The sequence below is a fragment of the Emydura macquarii genome, unplaced genomic scaffold (genome assembly GCF_026122565.2).
Source record: "Emydura macquarii macquarii isolate MOO-44397 ecotype Brisbane River unplaced genomic scaffold, CSIRO-AGI_Emac_v2 contig_1170, whole genome shotgun sequence".
NCBI classification, from domain to species: domain Eukaryota; kingdom Metazoa; phylum Chordata; order Testudines; family Chelidae; genus Emydura; species Emydura macquarii.
In genome coordinates this window covers 596,574-617,604 of record NW_027131307.1, presented here as the reverse complement: position 1 = coordinate 617,604, position 21,031 = coordinate 596,574, and the positions used below count along the sequence as shown (strand labels likewise).

Sequence of the window (21,031 nt, the reverse complement as noted above, 5' to 3'; positions counted from 1 at the left end):
TTTCACAAGAAATGCATCGTTTCGATTGCTTCAAACTTGAAATACAGTTACCACCAATTTCTGTAAGCCACATACTAATAAATTCTTAATTCAATTAATTCGCTGAACAATGAAGGCAGGTTTTCCTTTTCAATCTTTTTATTCTAGTATGAAATATGAAGAAACAGCACCCAAATAACTGCAATATAGTATGATATTTTAATAAAAATGTACTGTTTTAAGAACAGAGCATAATTAAGAAAAAAACTGAAAGACTTATTTTGTCTCCTACTCAAATAGCCCATCTTTCTGACATCAATAACAAAACTTTCAGCCTTTAAAACGGGGGGAAAAAAACTGCTGTTGAAATAATATCCCCAAAGACTGTTAAAAAGCATAACATGAATTTTCAGACAGTTTTATTAACAAGAGGCTTAATTTTAAACAGTATATACAGTCATCACTTTTCCAAAGTGGGGGTGCACCGCCTAGTGATCGGTCAAAACAAATTTATACTCATGAATTACAAAAGCATCTGTGTAATGCAACCGCCTCTTTATTGTAATACACCTTTTATACAATCCTTCCAAAAATTCCTGTACTGTGAAATCCTCTCAGGATGTAGTGATGCACAGGCTTTCACATCTCTCCTATATACCACATGAATAAAACTGTTGCCACTTGCATCTCTAGATTATGCCAGGCTACATACTTCAGTGTTCCATGATATGCAACACTAAAAAGGCACCATTTTTCTTCAACCAAGAAACAGAATAGTTTATAGACTGCTGTGTTTAAGTACAATGATTTGCAGGGAATAGTGGGATTTTCAGACCAAGAGTCTGAATTTTTTATAAGCTAAGTGTAGACAAATTGCAAGTTCCACTTTTGACTCTTTGTATAATTGCTTTCTGATTCTCTATTCTCCATTAACGGCTTTAGTGCACAGCAAAAAAAATGGCAATTCTTTACAGAACTGGAATTAAACAACATAACTATTGGAAAAATACATAAACTCGAAAGTGGATTCAAGGTTTTTGGGAAAATAAGATTTAGTCTCCGAAGTGTCCCATAGCAATATTCAGAGTCGCTGGTTATTTCATAAATTTCTTTAATCTGTTTTACACTATTCTTAAAACTTTAACTGGACTCCAATCTTCTAATAATAATAATTCCTTTGGCTCTCTTAAATGTGAGTAGTTCAAGAGATGTGAGAACTACAACATTTAATATCCAAACTAGTGTTGAAGATCCTATCCCAATTGATTTATGTAATCCTAACAAATCAAGCTACTTAAACAATGATGAATGTTTTCTAGTTGTTGCTTATATGGCACCAACTTTATAATTCAATTTTAAATAAACTCAATATATTTGAGGTTATACCTATACTTATGTGGCAAAAGTCTTATTCTGCACAGTTTTAATTGAAACAATATAAATAACTAAAGGTTATTCCACAAAGAACAGCTTGAATTTTACAGAACAGTTCTGCTCATATGCATAGGAATTAGTTTGGTAGACACATCAGCAATGTGCATAATTTGACTGTTCACATACAGCAAGAACCTTTGAAAAACAATAAAGATACATACACAAAACAGTTACTGTGTACACTGAGAATTCATTCAGTTGCAAAGTAAAATCAGGACTTTAAACAAAGCTTTGACCTGTAAACAAAGCAAATTCAGCCAGCTTTTAACCAAATCTAGGAATAGCTATGTTCTGTTTTACAGTGGCTTGCAATAGCACCCACTCACTGACTTCATCTTAATACCTAACTACTTCCCTTCTCCAAAAGGACATAAAACCAATCTAGATTCCTTGATAAACATTATATGGCCAATTTAGCTGTAGCGAACTTTTTCTATTGGTGAATAAGAATCTGTCTTCTCCATACAGCTGTACTGGGAAATCCACTGCACACTTATCCTTGCAGTGATTCTTCTGCAAATGGTTAAACCAGTGCTGTCTTATCAAAACAAATTTGTTTGCAATTTAAACAATTCACTGTTTACAATTTAAACAATCCACAGGTTCTATCCTGGAAATACTATAAAAACAATCTGGATGCATTAATCACAGCACTATGAATATCTATTCTACAAACATTTTATATGAACGGCTACCCTAAAACAAGTTTGACCTTTCTCGAACCTATAGGCCTGTCATTTAGATCAACAACAGCTGCCATTGCTTCATCACGGGACTCAAATGCAACCATTGCTTCTCCTGTGGGCATGCCTTTTTCATTGTATTTTAAGCACACAGAACCCGGGATCACTTGGTAACCATAGAAGAAATCCAAAATTTCATCCACTGATACTGTAAAAGGCATATTTTGCACTTTAATGACAGTTGGCCCTGGCTTTCCAGAACCTGTTCCGAAACCAGGGGGTCCACTAATATGTAAATTTCCTGGTCCAGGTCCAAACCCTGGAGGTCCACTTAAATGTCCAAGACCACCTGCAATACCTGGAGGGCCACTACCAAAGCTAGGAGGCCCGCCTAAATTACCAGGCCCATTCCCAAAGTTTTGAGGTCCCCCTCCAAAACTTGATGGTCCACTCAGATTACTAGGACCACTCCCAAAACCTGGGACATCAATACCTGCACCAGGTAAACCACTACTTCCAATTGAAGGCATTCCTGGTCTAGAATCACCAAAGCCACCTATTCCTGGTGGTGGAAGAGGGGGACCAAATGTGTTAGACCCACTAAAATTACTTGGAAAATTAAATGGAGGGCCATTGTTTGCATCTTTTGAGCTACCACCCATAAAGGAATGCTCATCCCCACCAGCGTTTTGCACTCCTGGCATTGCTGCATTCCCTTGCATTGGCATTTTCAGCAACTTTTTCCCTTGGGGTGGTGGATTTCTCTCAATTTCTCTCATTTCTTCCAGGGTGATTACACGTAAAATAACATCTCTTCCATTCAGCTTTTTACGGTGTAGGCGCTCTGACTTACGAGCATCCTCTTCTGTTTTGAACTGAACCAGTGCTTGTCCTAAACCTTGCCCATTGTTATCAACAAGAATTTGTACAGAGTTTTCTTCCACTGACAGTCCCTCTAGAAACTGAAGGATTTCCATTTTTGTAATATTGTATGGGATATTTGATATATGTGCACACAACTTTGGCAAGCCTGTTTCTCCTTCAGCATTCATCATGACTTCTCTCTGATCATAGCTGAAGTTCTGCAATCTTTTCCGAATCATGTCTATCTTTTCTAACATACCCTTTTTGGTTATGGGATGAACTTGAATAAAACGGTTCCCTATGTACTGTTTATGATGACACAAAGCTGCCTTATAGTCAGCTTCATTTCTGAACTCGACAAAGCCTTCACCAATTGCTTTCCCATTGGGTCCATAAGCTATATAAATACTGTCTTCAACAATATCTAACTTCTTAAAGAAATCTATCACATGTTTGTTCTCTGATTCAAAGGGAAGACCTTTCAAATAAACACAGAAACCCTGCTCATGAGGAGATCTTGACCGTGACCGTTTCTGTCCACTAGGAGATTTGGACCTAGAAAGCATCTGCGGAGGAGGATGGGTTTGTCCAGTAGGACCCATGGTTTGCTTGAAAGTTATATGGCCTCCAGCAGACACCCATTGTCTCTCTGTCGCAGGACTAACTTCAACATAGCGCTGAATCATCAGCATTCTGTTTCGCTTCAGTGCTTCAAATGTATCTTGAGGAGAGAAAAACTTAACTAGTCCATTTCCATTATTTCGGCCTACATGATCCTTCAGCATATGTACTGCATCCACACGGAGCCCATGGAAAAAGTCTTTCACATCAGATTCTGTTGCAGAAAAGGGCATTCCATGAACACTGACATACAAGTCATCTGGGTTGATAGAAAGGGGTTTCATACTACTTTGAGAATTCATCTGAATAGGATTTACAGGATTCATAGGACCCATAAACAATGGATTCAAGCCACTGTTCATACTCATTGCTGTTCCAGACCCATTCATTCCAGTAGGTAAAGGTGCTATAGGTGGAGGATTCATAGGAGGCATTCCTGACATAGGAGGCATAGGTGTCATTGGTGGTACGGGAGGAACAGGCGGTATTGGTGGTACAGGAGGAACAGGGGGCAGAGTAGGTACAGGAGGTGGGACAGGTATAGGGGGAATAGAAGGCATTGGTGGCAGAGATGGCATAGTTGGGATAGGAGGAATTGGTGGAGGTGGTACTGTGTTCATAGGGGAAGCTGTACTAGGTATAGTTGAGCTAAATGTTGGACTACCAAAGGTAGCCCCAAGATTTGGAGGTGCAGTTCCCATACTGGCAGTTGAGAATGTGGGTATGTTTTTGTTGCTTTCATGCACAGAGGTAGCTGCAGTTACTACACTAGGAGAAGGATTGTTAAAGTTAGGTACAGTAGTAGGTAAGTTTACCCTACCACTCATTCCAGAACTAGGCGGCGGTCCAGACCTGCTAGCATTTGCTGGTGGCATGTCTAAATTGGCAGTTTCAAAACGCCTACGACTAAGTTCTATCATGTTTTGCATTTCAGTTTTACTGCTCAGCAACAGCGTTACTTTTGACCCTTTAATGGTACCACCTGTGCGCATCATACCAAGCCTTGCATCTTCATCAGTGGCAAAAACGATGAAAGCCTCACCCAGTTCACCCCCTACAATATGCACGCCCCCATCGGGAATGGTCAATCCAGAGAAGAAGTGGCGAATGTCCATGGTCCCCGCCACAATCGGGAGACCTTGCAAACGGATGACCACAGCCATGCTGCGCTGAAACAACACACACCTGCAGATGAGAAAAGGCAACGGCTGCGTCAGACTACTGTTTAAGATACCATGTATTTACCTAGACACCATCTACTATATTGCTTACACACTCCTAAGGACATCTTGAAAATTAAAGCATGTTTAAGTTCTAGACTTTTATTAAAGTTATGTTTACTACAAATATATTATTAAACATTTACAACACAAGATTAACTCAAAGTTTGCACCAAAATTCCAGAATAATCTGTTAAATCAAGATTTTAAAGAAAGGTCAGCCTGAGACCCAAACATGTGTCAATACAAAAAACAAGAGGTTAAATCAGAACTATTACATCAGATGATTCAATATTTAGTGAAACGTACAAAAAATTAATGTTTCAGCTAAGAAAATGAACTTCAATTGTCACATGTAGAATCTTACAAAACTACTGAAACAAGACGACATTTTTGTACACTTAAAAGATTATAATTAAAAGACACATGTTCTTTCACTTGCTGGCCAAAGGCAAAGCCAAAGCAAAGCCTAATGACCTGTGGAGCATAACCAAACCATGGGCACAGCTATACGGCATCCCAGGTGACTGGGAACATGTAAACCCTGGGGCCAAGATCCTCAAAAATGAATGCCTAAAGTTAGACTCCCTAACTCAATGGCTTTACCTTTAGATGTGCTAAGTTTTCAACAGTTTCAACTGACTTCAATAGGAAATATTGGGTGCTCACTCCTTTTTAAAAATTAGCCATTTAATTAGGTGCGTAACTAGGATTTAAAGGCCTAACTTTAGGTGCTCATTTGTTAATAATCTTGACCTAGATCTACAGCCATTTCCATCCTCCCTTAGGCACGGTCCTGACTAGGGAAATAGTGGCATTTTAAAATAGCGCCTAAGCATTTAGTGTAGACAGGATTTAAGACCTTTAAATATGTGTTAGCTGGTTGAGATCAACCCTAAGTTCACCTCCTAACCTACCACAAGACAAATGGTATTTAAAGAGTGCTACAATGTTTGTAAAACATTTTCCTAATCTACACTGGATCTTAGAGCTGAAGGTCTGTGGCAGTGACAAAAAGAAACAGACTTCTACCTCCCATTGTGGGCCATAATTCATACCAGCTGGAGAAGGATGGGGCCGTATTGCAGGCTGTGAACCATACTGATAGTGAGGGAGAGTCTGAACTGTCATCATTCTTTAGAAGCGGCACCCCCCCAACCCCGAGGCCTGTACGAGCTACACAGTGAAATGTGACCCTGTGCTATTTTTCCCCCTTGATTAGGAAGAGACACAAGGTTAGGTTGGAGTTGTCTAATGCTTATCTGCTAACCCCAACTATTTGGGCCCTATGATTTAAAGGTGTGATGTTAATATGCATTATATCTTGGCACCCCCTAGTCTTTACCTGATTTAGCAAGCATTAAAGACAGTGTCTTGTCCAATCTAGATTTAGAATGTTAGCTAGCATGTTAGCTAAGACATACTTACATCCTACCTTAAATCTCTAGATCAAGGCCATAAGTAAAACTTGTTAACCTCAATTTAACTAGTTGAGGTCTACCATGGAAGAAGCTTAGGTTTGACCACATCCTGCTAAATTTAGACAAAAGGAGTTGTTCCTGGTGTATACACAGGTTAAGTTTAGGTCAGAGTTAGCTAATCTCAAACACCTTTGTTTTCCTCAAATTCTTTCCTGATCTAAACACATATTTAGCAGGAGGATAAGGTTTCAGTGTTTTGATCTACCAAACCTAGCCCAATTCCCTGGTTCAGAAGCCAGTTTCTTGCCCTGGATAGTTATCAGAATCTCCCTTCATCTGATCCTCTCCTCCTCTTGAATCCCATTAGTTCCCTCATTAAGCAATGAAAGCCAGTTCAGTATTTGGATGAAGACAACTGAAAAATCCTAGATGCCACAGGAAGTGGTGTTCTGATATTCATAAGGGAATTAATTACAAACCAGATGAGCTAGTGCAGCATTAGGAGGCAATGTGCTACCAAAGATGCCAAAGCAAAGTCTGATGTTAAACTAAAGTCCTGACAAATTGTCAGATCCCACGGCACTTTCTGCCAACCTAAAACCATTATTTCTCAGTATACAAGTCAAATTCAAACTCAGTTACATTTGCCTCCCTAAATTCCCCCAGCATTTTTGGTGTAGACTTTATTCTCCAATTCTTGTTCTGAACTGTTGAGTAAGATTGCTATGCGCTGTTACGGTAAACTGCAAAGATTATCCACATTGACACCTTACTGAACTGAATATTCAGGGAAAACAAAAGGCCACCACTGCTTTTGGGGAAGAGGCACTCCTATGCATTATGGCCAACAGATCAAAGGCACTTTATGCTAGGTCTAGGTTTCACTCTAACAGAAGGACATTTCTAGCCTTTGAAGCATTCTGCAATCTGACCTTTTCCTCCCCTAATCAGCAGAAGCAATGGGGTTTAACATTATATAGGCTTTGACCCATGCCTAATCAGCATTAGAAGTATGGCTGCACCCTCTGCTTCCTGTCTGCTTATAGGCAACAGCAGTTACATGCAACAAGCAGTGTTCTAGCTACTCTACTGGTACGTTATCTGCTGTGCTGCTGCTCTAACTTTGCTTACATTTTGTTACCAGAATTTCCTAGATGCTAAGACAACAGAAATGTGAGCTAAATAAAGTGGAATACAACAAAACATATTGGTATTTACTAATAAAACTTTCTTCCCCAGAAATGCCAAATGTAATTGTAAAGGAACATGTATTCACCACCCTTTAAACAAGTCTGTTTTTTAAAAATATGTCTTTCAAGTCTTTTGATAAAATATATTTTTAAAATGTTTGGAATGTGTTTCGTTTGGCCATTCTGATCTCATTTCAATACTTACTAGAAGTCTTACAATATGTTTTAAGTTTATAGTAAAAATCTGAAAAATAGTTCACTCAAACATTTTTCAAAAGTAATGGTGTAATTTTCTTCTGAAGAGCAGAAGTGTTTACATCATAGAAGTAAACCACATGTCAAATCCTGTATTATTCAAAAACTACTATGATTTCTATCATAGTAAGTTAGCATTTGAAACTTTTTTGTTCTTGGTTTTAAAAAGGGCAGTGTTAGTTACATAATTTTAAGGAAACATTAAATTTGACTAATCTTTAAATAAGGCTACAAATCTCAAACTAAGGATTTATAATGAAAATTCTTACAAGTTTAGGAAAGCAGCATTACTCAACTGTTATAAAACAGAGTGTGTGTGTCGTGTCATAATATTCATATTAGAGGGACCTAATGCTTAAATTAAGTATTTGTAATTTCTGGCATGCAATAGGTAACTATTAGAAAAGCTAAGGGCCCAAAAATGTCCATGTTACAGCACTGATTAGTTTTGAAAACCACGTAACAAAGTATTCAAGAACTCCATCTTTTAAATGTTAAATTTGAAGACGCGTCCTCAGCATTATTTGCCATGTAAAGAGATTAAAATTAGATATTTGTATTATTTTTGCCTGTACGCCCTCAAAAATCACTCAAGATTTTCCACTACTAATTTTATCCTTTGTTGAATGGAAAATATTGACTTTTCCATAGTGAATTCCTTGAGGGTGCACCAGGAGCGTCACAATCACTGATGAGAGAGCATTAACTGTTGATGTAAAATCATTTTTTTAAAGAGGTGATTTGGGTGGGTTTTCCAATTATAAAACTTCAAGTGGTTAGCAATTAACATTTTTTTGGTGCAATATATATTTTAATTTCCTCAAAGCAGTGGGAGATTTAAGGATGTATTTGGAATCCAACCTACATTTCTCACCAGATATTTTCAAAAGGGCAGATAAGCACAAGAGTGTCAAACCCATTTGGTGGAGAGAAAGCATTTTAATTACACCAGGGGCCACATCATTAAGGCTATAACTAGCTATGATTCATAGTAGAACTCCAACTGACAGACATTAAAAAAAAATCACACATTTATGAGGTGTCTATTTGCTCATGTATGCATGCAGTTACATTTGTTCTATGCTCAAATGCTGTAACTGCATCAGAAAATTCAAGTCCTTAAATAATCCCTGGTAGGTTTCAGAGATATTGTCACTGAGATGACTGAGGAGTTCAGACCTCTCAGAACTGTCATTTCAGCGCTGTGAATGTTTATCACTGCAACTATAAGCTTGAAGCTTTTTTAAAACTACGGTTTCCATTCTGAAGACTCAATGTTTATGGATGCCAGACAATTGCATTTATTATCCCCAATAATTGCCTAATAACCTGTTAATTTAACAAATTTTACTTTGGGTTGATATGTTCAAAGTCACCTATTTAGTGGGATTTGGATTCAGGTTCCCAGTTCCCATTAATTTTGATGGGATTCAGGTATTCCAACCCCTTAAGCAGCTTTGAAATCTATTGATGAGACGTTCTCTAAGAGCTATGTATTATTGAGAATAAACTTTTTGTAATTTAAACTTAACAATTATAAATGCTGTGGAATTATTTTAAAACCACTGCTGGGACAATGTCTTATTTGAATTTTACAAAAATGCTATAGGCAAAAAACTTAAACGTTGAAAATGTAAGGTCCTGATTATGCAAACGCTTAACAGGTGATGGAACTTTACTCAAATGACTAGATACATTGACTCAATGGGACTATTTGTGCTTGAAGTTAAGTAAGTGCACAAATGCATCATTGGGGTTAAAACTGCATTTTTATTAAAAGCTTCTTAGTTGCATAAAATCTATCACTATAAAACAAAACTGCTTAAACATTAACAATATAAACTTTTTAGAATTTTACTATAACAAAATTATGAACTCCTAAAACTATTCACAGGCCGAAATTCAAAAAAATAGGAGTCTATAGTTACGCTCCTAAGAGTGGGATTTTCAAAAGCGCTTAAGTGACTTAGAAGCATGAATTCCCATTGATTGAAAGTACAAACTGAGATGGAGCAGCACAGCCTGGCCAAAGCATTTCTACTTTCCAATTCAATACCAGAAAGAGATGGTTGCAAATATAGTGTGAGTTTATCAATTGTGTTCAAGGTTATGTTATTCTCATTATAAAGAAGTCATCCCATCTTGCCTTTTGCCGTACAGATGGGCATTTTAAGTATGAAGCATCTATGTAAAATCTGAAATTCTACTAAATTAAGAAACAAGTATATAAAATCCTCTTCAGCAATTTAAGACTAAAAATGCAAAGTAAAGAACTACCCACATGCAAATAAAATTTTTCTTAGTTTTAATTTAAACTAATCATTTCAATTTAAAACTAAAATCATGTTAATCTTGATAGGCACACAATTACTTGTATTTTCAGTTTCAAAAATAAGTGCTGTAATGCTAAGTGTGCAATGCATGAGGACAATATTAACTCAGTCTATGTATAACTCTCCATAAGATTAACAGAAGCTGGGTACACAGACACAGGATAAGTAGTAATTTAAGGCCATATGTAAAAAGTGTTGAACAGAGAAGACGCTGGACTAACCTTTGAATTTACATTTCGGTCACGGGTATAAAAACAAGTTTGGAAAGCTCAACCTAGTTCCTGCTGAGTGTCAATCTACAATACCATCACCAACACACGCACACGTTTGGCAATCCTCAGACAGAATCCAGAAGGCAGAATAGCATTGATGCTGGAAGGATTTAAGATGTGTTAGGGGACTAACATTAGCTAGAATTGGGGAGGTGGCAGATTTTTTGCAAAGACTAGCATTCACCTGTTATATTAAGAGAGCTTCTTAAGTATCTTCTCAGAAATAAATGTATTTGAGGTCATTAAATAATTAGGATTTGCAGTATCAGAACCCAAATAGTATATATTTTACACGTTCATATCTATAGTTAAGAATTGCCTGCAGCAAATACCTACATTTACAAACAGTGTAGAATTGTTAGAGAGAGTATTCAAAACTACCACGTTGATAAAACAGAACTAATTCAGAATTTGGCAGAAAAGTCATTTAGAGAAGGACAACATTGTCACAACCACCATTACCAATGGGAATCAGAGCTAAAAAGACATTCTATAGATATATGCAATTTTTACTGACCAATGTATTTTGATACCAATTCATATATCCCAAACAACTGTTAGGAATGTTTCTTAACATGTAGTCAATAAGCATAAAAAGAAATCTTCAATTCAGAAATCTCTTACCTGTAGAGACAGATGTTTTTTCTTAAGTAGCAGAAGCCAAGCCAATCCTGTGGGCAACCAATTAAAACCAACTTTTAGACTGCAATAAAGAATAAATGGAGGCAAAAATCAATTCAGGCAACACAACAGCAGTAACAGTCCACAATGAACTGTATATTAAGAAAGTTCAGGTCTGAGACCACCACAAAGCACTTCAGCATATATCAACCACAAGATTAAATGTGCAAAAAATTTAAACACTTCTTAATCACTTAGACTGGCATCACATTTTGATAATTGCAACTTGCTTAGTTATACTTCGCTGTTACCAAATTGTAACTGCTAAATATGTCTTAGCAGAAAAAGAATATACACAAATTAAGAGTCAGAAGACATTCACTACACAGAACTGAACATCTCCAATATTTCTTTTCCTTTCCAGATAGCAGAACTAGTCAATATATCTTTCAAAGGCGAGGATTACAACCCCTCTCCCACCAAAACAAAACTCTCAATGCAGAATCAAATTCTGAACTCTGAATTGCAATAAAACCTTACCCAAACCATGTTACTAACACTATCAGGTCAACTGCTTTCTAATTCTGCACTTTTCTATCCCTACCTAAGCAAAACAATACCTCTAGAAATTGCACATCCTTCCAAGAACCAGCAAAAACTTTTGAAGCTAAGACACACTTAAAAGTCTCATCTTTGGAAAATGCTCACTTTCACTCACTGTTCCATGTGAACCCACACCTTTTTGTTTGCAGTCCATAGCCCTACAAATCCAACAAACAAGAGTCAGATCCCAGTCATTTCTTTGTACTCAAGATTATTAAATCTTCTATTCCAAGAATCACAAGAGCAAAAAAGCTAGATGGTTTTACTGGAAGCATTTGTGTCTATTTATGCCTGAAACAAGTCACTTATTAACTATTCCATTTCCTAATAGACCACCTCACATTATACTTTTGGCTCTCTATAAGGTACCTAGAGAAAAATCTCACATTAAGAAAAAATTGAGAAACGTAATCAGAAGAAAAATGAATTAGTTGCCTTTTTCTCAAGTAGTTGGAACATTGGGGGCATCTGCTGTAAATATTTTGTATCGACATTTATCCACACACTGGTGTTAAACGTACTACTTATAATCCAGAAGTATTCACTATCAAAAGATTAAAATCAACAGCCACATTCAAAAACCTTTCAAGAAACAGGACACCAGCAGCAAAATTACAAGTGAGAAAAATATGTAAACTGAAGTCCCACAAGTCAGACTTTTGATTAAAATGACAAATACATTCATCTCTGGAACAGAGCCATGCTTTGTTTTTGTTTTTTTTAAAAAGAGGACTCAAGACCAGACAACCCCAAATTAGGATTCTGCTATTTGCTTCCAAGAGGAGCCAGTTTCAAACAGTAATTTGCAATACAAAAGGATACAACAAGCTGAAGGACAGCTTTCACACAAATGTTTATCCATTTAAGTACAGATTTGGAACAGATCTTTCATGCAGAAGCAACATTTCACCAAGACATTCTAGATAATTCAGAACATTTCCACTATACAGACCACAAAGCATTCCAGCTGCGTACTTATCTAGAAACCTAAAACCAATAAAAATAGGTTAAAATACTGCACTAAAGATATATTATACTACAAAATAAACCACATTACAGTGCACAAAACCTTATAACATTCTTCAAATAGTCTATCATGTTTGAACTTTTCATTGTACCCATCCAGTATAATTCATTTACCATTAGCCAACATTATGTATTTCTTTAGATAAATCTAAGTTATTTTCTAGATCTTGAATCAGAACATTTAAAAGAGCACACATTACCTTTAGGCATATAGACATTCTTTCATGTCAATTTGGTGCTCACGAAGGGGTTAGCTACATACACACTCAAATGAAGTAAAAACCAGGTACTACTACTTTTCCATACAGAATTGACTTACAACATGCTTCCATTCTGATCTAATCACCCTTTAATTCTAGATTTGCCTTTCTTGAATAAATTAAAAATTCTACCAAGTTCTCCATTGGTTTTGCACCGTGGACAAATATCCCCTGGAGACCAGGATGAGACCCAACTTCGGTCACAAGTGAAAATAAGCAATGAAGTTCTCTAGGGGTGGGAAAAATGCACTGAGCTACTTGCCTAACCCCAGCAGTTAAGAGTTGGGAAGTGGATCTGGAGGAGACACCCAATTAGAGATACATATTAAGGATACAATACAACAAGAACCAAGATATTTTCTTCCCCCAAGAAAGAGGAAAATTCAGATAACAGATTTATGTTTCATAGATCCCAACACCAGAAGAGATCATTGTGATCCTTTAGTCTGACTTCTTGTATTAACACAGAATGTAGATGCATTCTTCTTAGGACCCATTTTGAAGTATTCTACTGAACCTAAGAAAAAGCTAAAGCAGTACACAGCTAAGTTCATAACCAATCTGCAATTAGTGATTAAAGTAACACCAGTTTACATAAACATCTTTCAAAGTTACATGCCTTATGTTTGTGATACGGGCATTTTATCCTATTTATACTTTACTTTTGTCAACTCCTCCTCCCTACACTCTTTCCAAGGCTTTCAAGATCTGACACAAATACATTTTATAATCTTTCCAGAACAGCTCTCTTTTTCCATCACTTTGGCCAGTCACTTTAGAACATAGCAAAAGGCTTCTTGTAAAGCTAACAATGCTGAGTAGAAGAGCAGAGAGGCAACCTGCAGGCCCCTCTTACTGTAAGATGCCCAGAACTGTTTGCATCCACTATCAGCAGTGGACAACCCAACTGTATCGCTAAGAAAAGCTGTAATGATTTGCTGTATTTCTTATTATTGAGAAATGAGTCTATTCAAACCAGAATGAAATAGAATGACGGTACCCCAAGATCCTCACTACACACACCAACTAGTGAAACAATGAGACAATGTGAACCACAGAGGACAATTTGATTGCCACGAATGCTGTCCCCAGCTTACCAAGTATGTGACCTATGAGGGTACAAACATCACCCCCACAACCTAAAAGCGAAATTGCTTTTATTTCTACCCCCCAAAGACATCCAAGTCTCAAGTCAGTTTGTTGTCACTGTCACAGCAGAACACTCGTTGCACGAGCTGAGGGACCCACCACTCACGTATGCAAAACTCCCCTAGATGCTGGCACGTTAAAGGCAAGAGACACAGTCAGTCCCAGAGATCAGCTGGGAGCTGCTACAGCTCCCTCCTGTATCCACTCCGAGGCCCCGGAGCCGAAGGCGCGAGCCAGGACAGGGCTCACGTTCAACAGCCCCGGCACAAAGGGACGGCGCGGAAGCCGCCTCGGCTGCTGAGCGAAGAAAACAGGGCCCCGAGTCCGCGACCAAGATCACTCCACGCCCACCCAAGCGCGCCGCCTCGGACCGCGGTGCTCAACAGGGCGGGCTGCACCACCAGTGACCAGCGGCGCCGGGAGGCTCCGCTGGCTAAGTCGGAAGCGCCCCGTGGACCTTTCCGGGCCCGCTCTCCTCGCGCCGCCCGGCGCCTGAGCTCCAGGAGCCGCAGATACTCACCTACCCCGCGCAGATGCCGCGCAAGCCCCAGGGAGCAGTGCAGCGGGACGCTCCGAGCCCAGCGCTCCAGGCCGTAGCCGGCCGGGCTCCGGGCGACAACGGGGCCCTGCAAGCTCGGGCGGAGACACGGGCACGCTGGGGCCCGCACTCCGGCTGGGGCAAGAGGAGCCGCCCAGGCCCCAGGGCCGCCTCAGCGCAGTCCCTGCCCCTCCCCCCTTTGTGCGGTTGGGAGGACACGCTCCGTGCCGGGCCCGGCCTCCCCCCCCGAGACAAGGCCCCGCCGGACTGGGCGGGAGCCGCTGCGGAACGAGGCCGGGCGGGAGCCGGGGCAGGGCCCGGCCGCTGCTAATTTCTTACCGAGAAATCTGTAGGGAAAAAGGGTTAAAGAGGAGCTAATCGCCGCCCGGGCCCCCTGCCCGCGCGAGCCCAGCGCCACCGACCGACCAGCGCCACAAAATGGCCGCTGCAGCGCCAGTGAGGGGGCGGGGCTTGGGGGGGTGGGCGATGGTATTTCAGGGAGGGGCGGGGCCTGGCAGAGATTTACAAGGGAAGGGCGGAGCGATCGTGCCGTGACGCGAATGTGCGCCCGCCCAAGCCCCTCCTCTGCCGACTCGAGCAGGGCAGGCACGGCCCATATTGCGCGTCGCGTCGCCGTAGGTAGCTGGTGTTGGGCTGCTGCTTCTGTTGCGCTTGCTGCTTCTGCCCGCACCTGGCGCACGGGCCGGGCCCCCGGCTCATGGCATTTCTAGCCCCGGCCTTGGCCTCCCAAACAACCACCTACCACCCCCAGACCAGGAGCGCCCCCCCGCCGGGCCCAACACACTGGTCGCAGGCCAGCCCCCCGGCCCGGCCAGGGCTACCTGCACTGGGGACAGCGAGCGGGGAGCGTCTGACTCCGCGCGCCCGCCGCCGCGCTGGCCCGTCCCGCAGAGGGGCGCTGGGCGCTGCCTTGGGCCGGCCGCTTTGGGAGTGGGGATGGGGCGGAGTGGAGAACGATGTGGAAGGGGCGAGCCGCAGACACGCCTAGGCTGGCCCTTCTCTCGCTTACACTGAAGGAGCCCCTGGGGCTGGGCTTAGCAAACCCAAACTGGTTAAGCCTAACATACCCTGAACCCTGTCACCTCTTCCAGGTGTTCACGCGCGAGCCGGTGCCTCCCTAGGACATCCCCTGCGGCTGCTCCGTTTGAGCCTTGTGCTGCGCTGCGGTGCACGCTAAATACCTGCTTGACTCTCCAGGGTAGCGCACAGAGCGGAAATTGCGGCGCAGAATGCGAACGCTAGGACAGAAGTGGAGTTCTGGCTTGGGGGCACTGATGACAGTGTGCCGGACAGTATCTGAAGTGAAGCTCTCTTCTATCACCCCCTACTTCCTGACATACCTAGTAGAGGCGCAGCTGCAACAGAGGCTGGATGCAGATATTCCAATGACCCTGAAACGCCACAGTCGTTTTTAAAATTCTTTCAAATATTCCTGTATTTTACAGCCCAGCCAGGCCCTTTGGAACATCTACTATTCGATTTAGACCTCCTGCACAGCATAACCCAGAAAACAGGGAACCCAGCTCCATCTAGCTGCAATTACCACCTCTCATCCCATGGCTGTGCAAGATCTGGCAATTTACTGCAACTCTCACATCAATACACCTCAATCTATCACATATCAGGAGCAATACTTTTGTTAAAAATTACCATCTATCATTCTGAGAGATCCTAATGAGTATTTTACTAGGGGCTGCAAGAGACCTCTAAGCATTTTTCTCCCAACTTGAAGTCAACACACTACAGCGAGACGCTTATGGAATAACAGCCTGTTCTTTGGTTTGATTCAGTAATCTGTAACAGACCCCTGCCAGTACCCCCATCTAGGCTTTGTTAATATATTGATCCATCTGCATTCAAGGTTCTGTGGTTCTGAGTTATCAGCAACTCTAAAACAGAATGGTTTCTTTAATGTAGAGTGCCATGCTCTCTACCTTTCCTAAACAAATGTAAACATTCTAAATATGAATCATCCCACCAGACTTCAGTAATGCCCATTATTTCTGACGAAGTGCATCTCTACCTTTGTATATGTATATGATGCTCCTATGTTTCTCATTTCTACTCTGCATCTGACGAAGTGAGCTGAGCCTCACGAAAGCTTATGCCTGCTAAAATTAAATTTGTTAGTCTTTGAAGTGCCACAGAACTCATTTTTTTGCATTATTTCAGATTTATTCTTGTCAATAAGAATTTCTAATTCTTCTTTCTGGTCAGCCAGACACTTCGCACTATAAGCAATTAAAATTTTTTCTCTTCCTAGTCTTTGTCACATTGGTTCAATTGGTTCACAACACACTGAGTTTGAGTTTGTACCTTCTTAGCACCCTCCCCCCTGCATTGCTAGTTTAATGCCCTGCTGGCTGCTGTAACTAATCTCCAACTGAGCAAATTAGCCCAACTACCTGTAAAGTGCAGGCCCAGCCCATTCACATACTCTGTCTGACCCTCCGCCTTCCAAAGGTAGGCCCATGTACCTCAAAACCTTCAGCTTCACACCAGCTGAGCAGCCAATGGTTCACCTCCAGTACTTTGTTTTCTTCCATCTCTGACCTGTAAGGCTGGAAGGATCACCATGATTTCTTTTTTGCATCCGGATTCTCATACATTGTCATTATTTGCGACAAGGTGGGTGAGGTACTATCTTTTATTGGACCAACTTCAGGACCTGAAGAAGAGCTCTGTGTAAGCTGGTCTCTCACCAACAGAAGTTGGTCCAGTAAAAGATTTTGCTTCACCCACCTTCTCTCTGATACCTTGGTCATTATTTAACATTTTGAAATATACGTCTATGAACGGAGGGTCTCTTGTTGCCCAAACCATTCTTTTACTTAAGATATATTATTCATGTTTAGGTCTTCAGGGCCCTCATTTCAATTGATCAAATCCATGAAGTATCAAGTATCCAAACATTTTGGTATTAAATCAGTGCAGGGATATTAAGCTTAAGGAGTCTGTTTGACTTCTAATCAAACAATAAGAAAGGAGACAGAACTCACAAAAGCACCAAGCCGAGCTTTGGGAGTTTATCATTCTAGATCAGTGGTCCCAAACTGTGGGGCGGACAAACATTCAGGAGTTGTGCTGCAACTTGCCGAAGGGGGGCAAGGAGAGAGCACGGCTCTGGCCCTGCTGCCGGCCCCAGCTCTGGCTCCCAACCCCAGCTTCTGGCTCTGCTTCCAACCCCAGCTTCAGGCCCAGCCTCCACCAAGGCTCCGCTTCCACCCTCAGCCTCTGACTGCAGCTTCCAAGTTCTGGCTCCACTCCCAACCTTGGCCCACCTATGCCCTCATTTTCTCTCCACCCCCAGGCCAGTTCTACCTCTAGCCCCAGCTCTTTCCCCATCTCCAGTTCTACCCCCAGCTTGGCCTTCAGCCCAAGCTCCTCTGCTGAAGAAGCCTTGGCTGTGCAGTAATGGGGGGGATAGGACAAACAGATTCCATTACTGGTGAGAGGGGGCACAACAGGAAAAATCTGGGCACCACGGTTCTAGAGCCTTAATAGCAGAATAGGTTGTGGTTTACTAACCTAATAACAGTGTCTTTATAATCTTCAACGTGTAGTTGTAAGTTATCTGTTCACAATATTGTATGTGGGCTATTTTTGTATGTAATTTTGAGAATAGTATTGTTTCTGGTTGCAAAATCTAAAGGCAAAGTAAAGTAGATATCCACTGTCTATACCATATGCAGAGCTGCAACTGTCATCGGAGGGAGTGCCATTCATGGAACAAATGCAGATTATTCAGAGAGATGCAGGGAGTTTCCAAAATGAGAAATCTGAGCACATCATCTTCAGAACTGGCTTACCCTGTTTTCAATTGTTCATCCAAAATTTTGGATCCCAAACACAGACCTATAGAATAATTAACACCCAATTTATAGGTTTTCCTCCTCATGTACAACTGTCACCAAAAAATAATTGAAAACACGAGTTTAAATCTTATCTATATTTACAATGCAAGGAGTAGAAAAAACAATTTCAGAGGAATATGTTTATAAAACACATTGGGAATTGTTATTACATGGTTACTCGGACCTATCCGCACAAGGTACACATTACAACTCCTTTGAAAGCCTGAAAAGTCTTTAAAAATTTTTATGAAGCAGTACTAGTTCCCATCCCAACAATATTAAAATTGCTAAAGCCAACAACCACTTCAAACCAAGAATGATCCAAGAACATCTGCACTCATTACAAAAGGGCAAATCTATGCTCCTCAGTGAAACTGATACAACACAAGCCTGCCTGATCAGAGTTTGCAGGGTTCTGCAACACATGCCACCTTGCAAAGTAAAATTTAGGTTCCAGAAGACAGTTTTCATGTCTGGGGTTCACTCTTGAGGTGGCCAAGAGATTGCATTTGCTTCATTTGTGAAACAGCTACCTTCTAAGGAGTAGTCTGCTTACAAAGCTGAGTAAGACAAAGGCACTTTATAACATAGGGTTAAATTCCCTATCTGAAAAACTTAAAGGCAAGAAATTAAACTTATTCTGACCCATTTTAATGGACACTTTCTCCAGTGTCTAAATGGAAGGGATGCCATTCCCACAAACATCAAAAAGGGTGTAAATCTGGTGCCAAGAACTTTCCTCAGCGCTCATCCATTCCTACCTCCTACTTACAGAACCAGGTTTGGGCAGACTAAAATACAGGGAAGGCAACAGGCCCCATAAAGAAATTAGGATGCTATTGCCCATGTGCTATTCTTGATGGGTAGTGGGGAAAGCCTCCGCCACTAAGAAAAGAACAAACAGTATTAAGCATTTTCATGCATTAGAGCTGGTGTCTCTTCTGGCTGACCACTACTGCCAAACCAAAAGCTTCCATTTCCATTGAAGCCAATTTATCCTGCTACCCTCAAGAAATACATTCTATTACATGCAACTTGTCTTTCTTTATGTGCAAGTAAACAGACCACATGGAAAGAAACAACTGATACAGACAGCAAAGTGCATTGTTATATCCTAGATTCTGGAAAGATGAGTTTTGAGTTAACAAACATTGGCCTGTATGAGGCTCAGGAGAGAAACAAATGTAAGAAGGTACAACTGCAAAAATCATAAATTAAATTGAAATGAAAGAGGCAAAAATCGTTAATTCAATTGGGAAAGAGGCTCTTAACTGCAAATTTGAATGAGCTCAGAACGTACAATTAATACAAATATACACCATTATATAGCCATAAACTAAGATTTCTATTTCCTCTAGAAGTGCCTTCTGCAGTAGAACTATCTGAACAACACAGAAAGCAGGTTGCTGTTTATGAGACACTGAAGAAAGTGAAAAATCAATAGAGTAAGTGAAACAAGACTCTGGGCAATAAAGCTTTACCACAAACAGCACTGTGTGTAATCCCAAGAAAGAAGAGCAAGAGAAATCAGTGTTAAAGGGCCCAGGTTCACTCTTGCATCAGGAAATGAATTCCAAGGAAGTTAGGTCATAGTGTGTTATCTTGTGTGTAAATAAGTGTACTAGATGCAGCTGTACCTCAGTTTTGGTTTCTTAGAGTCTGTGTTTAGACCCAACCACCAGATTATGACTATAAAAAAAAAAAAGCAAATGCCACATGATTTTGCCCAGGAATGTACAGAAAATGCACTTTAATCCACATCCATCTAGTCCAAGGTTACAGCTCAACTGCTTTCTTAGTGCTGGGTCCATTTAATACTTTTGAGGTCAATTCCATCCTGCACCATTTCCCACAGTGGACTGTAAAGAGAAAAAAATTAAATAGATGTTATCCGGAATGCCCAAGTCAATGGTATCACTGACAACAACATAAGCAGTTTCTGTATCTATCCAAGGAGTTTGACAGGCAGAAGGGAGAATCCTTTAAAAAGAGATTTCCCTACTGGGGGAAGGACAGTTGCCCTGTCCCCCACCCACTGTCCTAAGCCCACAGCCGACAGGTGGGAGGGCAGGTTCCGAACCCCATCCACCTCCTCCTCTAGCCCAGGCAGTTCAGAGCAGGAGTGTTGCTGCAGGGCTTCCCTGAGGATCAACCTCTGCACTTAATGTTGGCCAGTTTAGGTGTCAGAAACCCTGGGTAAGTCACAAGAAATCATGATTTATTGACACATGGGCCCTCTCCAAAGCCGCAGTTACACCAGTCAGTTCTCTAAAATGTCCCATGCATGGAGCTTCACTTGCGTGAACAACACTGGGTGCCCAAGTGTAGAGGGACCATCAGCTTTCTAAGCCCCACCAGTTAAACAGGCTTCCTAGCAAGTACTGCTCCTGCAACACACTTCTCAGGCTCTTCGCTGCCAGTTTTACTGATTTTGCCCCAAAATCCCCATGTTTTCAAAAAGCCATTATTCAGGTTTTACCAATTTTCACACAAATTTTGGAAATGCCAGAACTCTCTGGACCCAGCTCCCTGCTCTGAGTGGAGTGATGATGGCTCGGCCACTGCCCACAAAATCCCTGCCAGCTGGCAGAGAGTGCCTGCGCAGAGAAGGGTAACTGCCAGTTGGGGGCTGCTGCTCCCCTGTGGGGGGGATGAGACAGGCAGGGAGCTGGGTCCCACCAGCCTAG

General features: G+C 41.2%; 3 protein-coding genes and 1 long non-coding RNA gene across 4 annotated transcripts in view; 1 reads left to right on the top strand and 3 right to left on the bottom strand.

Annotated features, from left to right (window-relative positions):
- The window catches only part of CPNE1 (copine 1), a 71,167-nt gene extending 66,405 nt beyond the window's left edge, over positions 1-4,762 (bottom strand). The window contains exon 1 of the mRNA XM_067546866.1: positions 4,624-4,762. The gene's annotated coding sequence lies outside the window, so the exon portion shown is untranslated. The remainder of the gene's footprint in view (positions 1-4,623) is intronic.
- RBM12 (RNA binding motif protein 12) lies at positions 518-14,933 on the bottom strand. Its single transcript, XM_067546860.1, has 3 exons — positions 14,809-14,933; positions 10,897-10,975; positions 518-4,766 (listed from the first exon to the last, which is right to left on the bottom strand). The coding sequence occupies exon 3, from the start codon at positions 4,742-4,744 to the stop codon at positions 2,105-2,107; it is 2,640 nt and encodes an 879-aa protein (XP_067402961.1). The 5' UTR covers positions 4,745-4,766; positions 10,897-10,975; positions 14,809-14,933; the 3' UTR covers positions 518-2,104.
- A 64-nt stretch (positions 14,934-14,997) lies between these two features.
- Positions 14,998-16,068, top strand: LOC137152311 (uncharacterized). The gene is made up of 2 exons (XR_010919506.1): positions 14,998-15,108; positions 15,582-16,068. It is a non-coding gene; the product is annotated as an uncharacterized lncRNA (long non-coding RNA).
- A 2,356-nt stretch (positions 16,069-18,424) lies between these two features.
- NFS1 (NFS1 cysteine desulfurase) overlaps positions 18,425-21,031 on the bottom strand; it is a 42,340-nt gene continuing 39,733 nt past the window's right edge. The window contains exon 13 of the mRNA XM_067546857.1: positions 18,425-20,203. Within this exon, the coding sequence (XP_067402958.1) occupies positions 20,140-20,203 (64 nt within the window). The 3' untranslated portion in view covers positions 18,425-20,139. The remainder of the gene's footprint in view (positions 20,204-21,031) is intronic.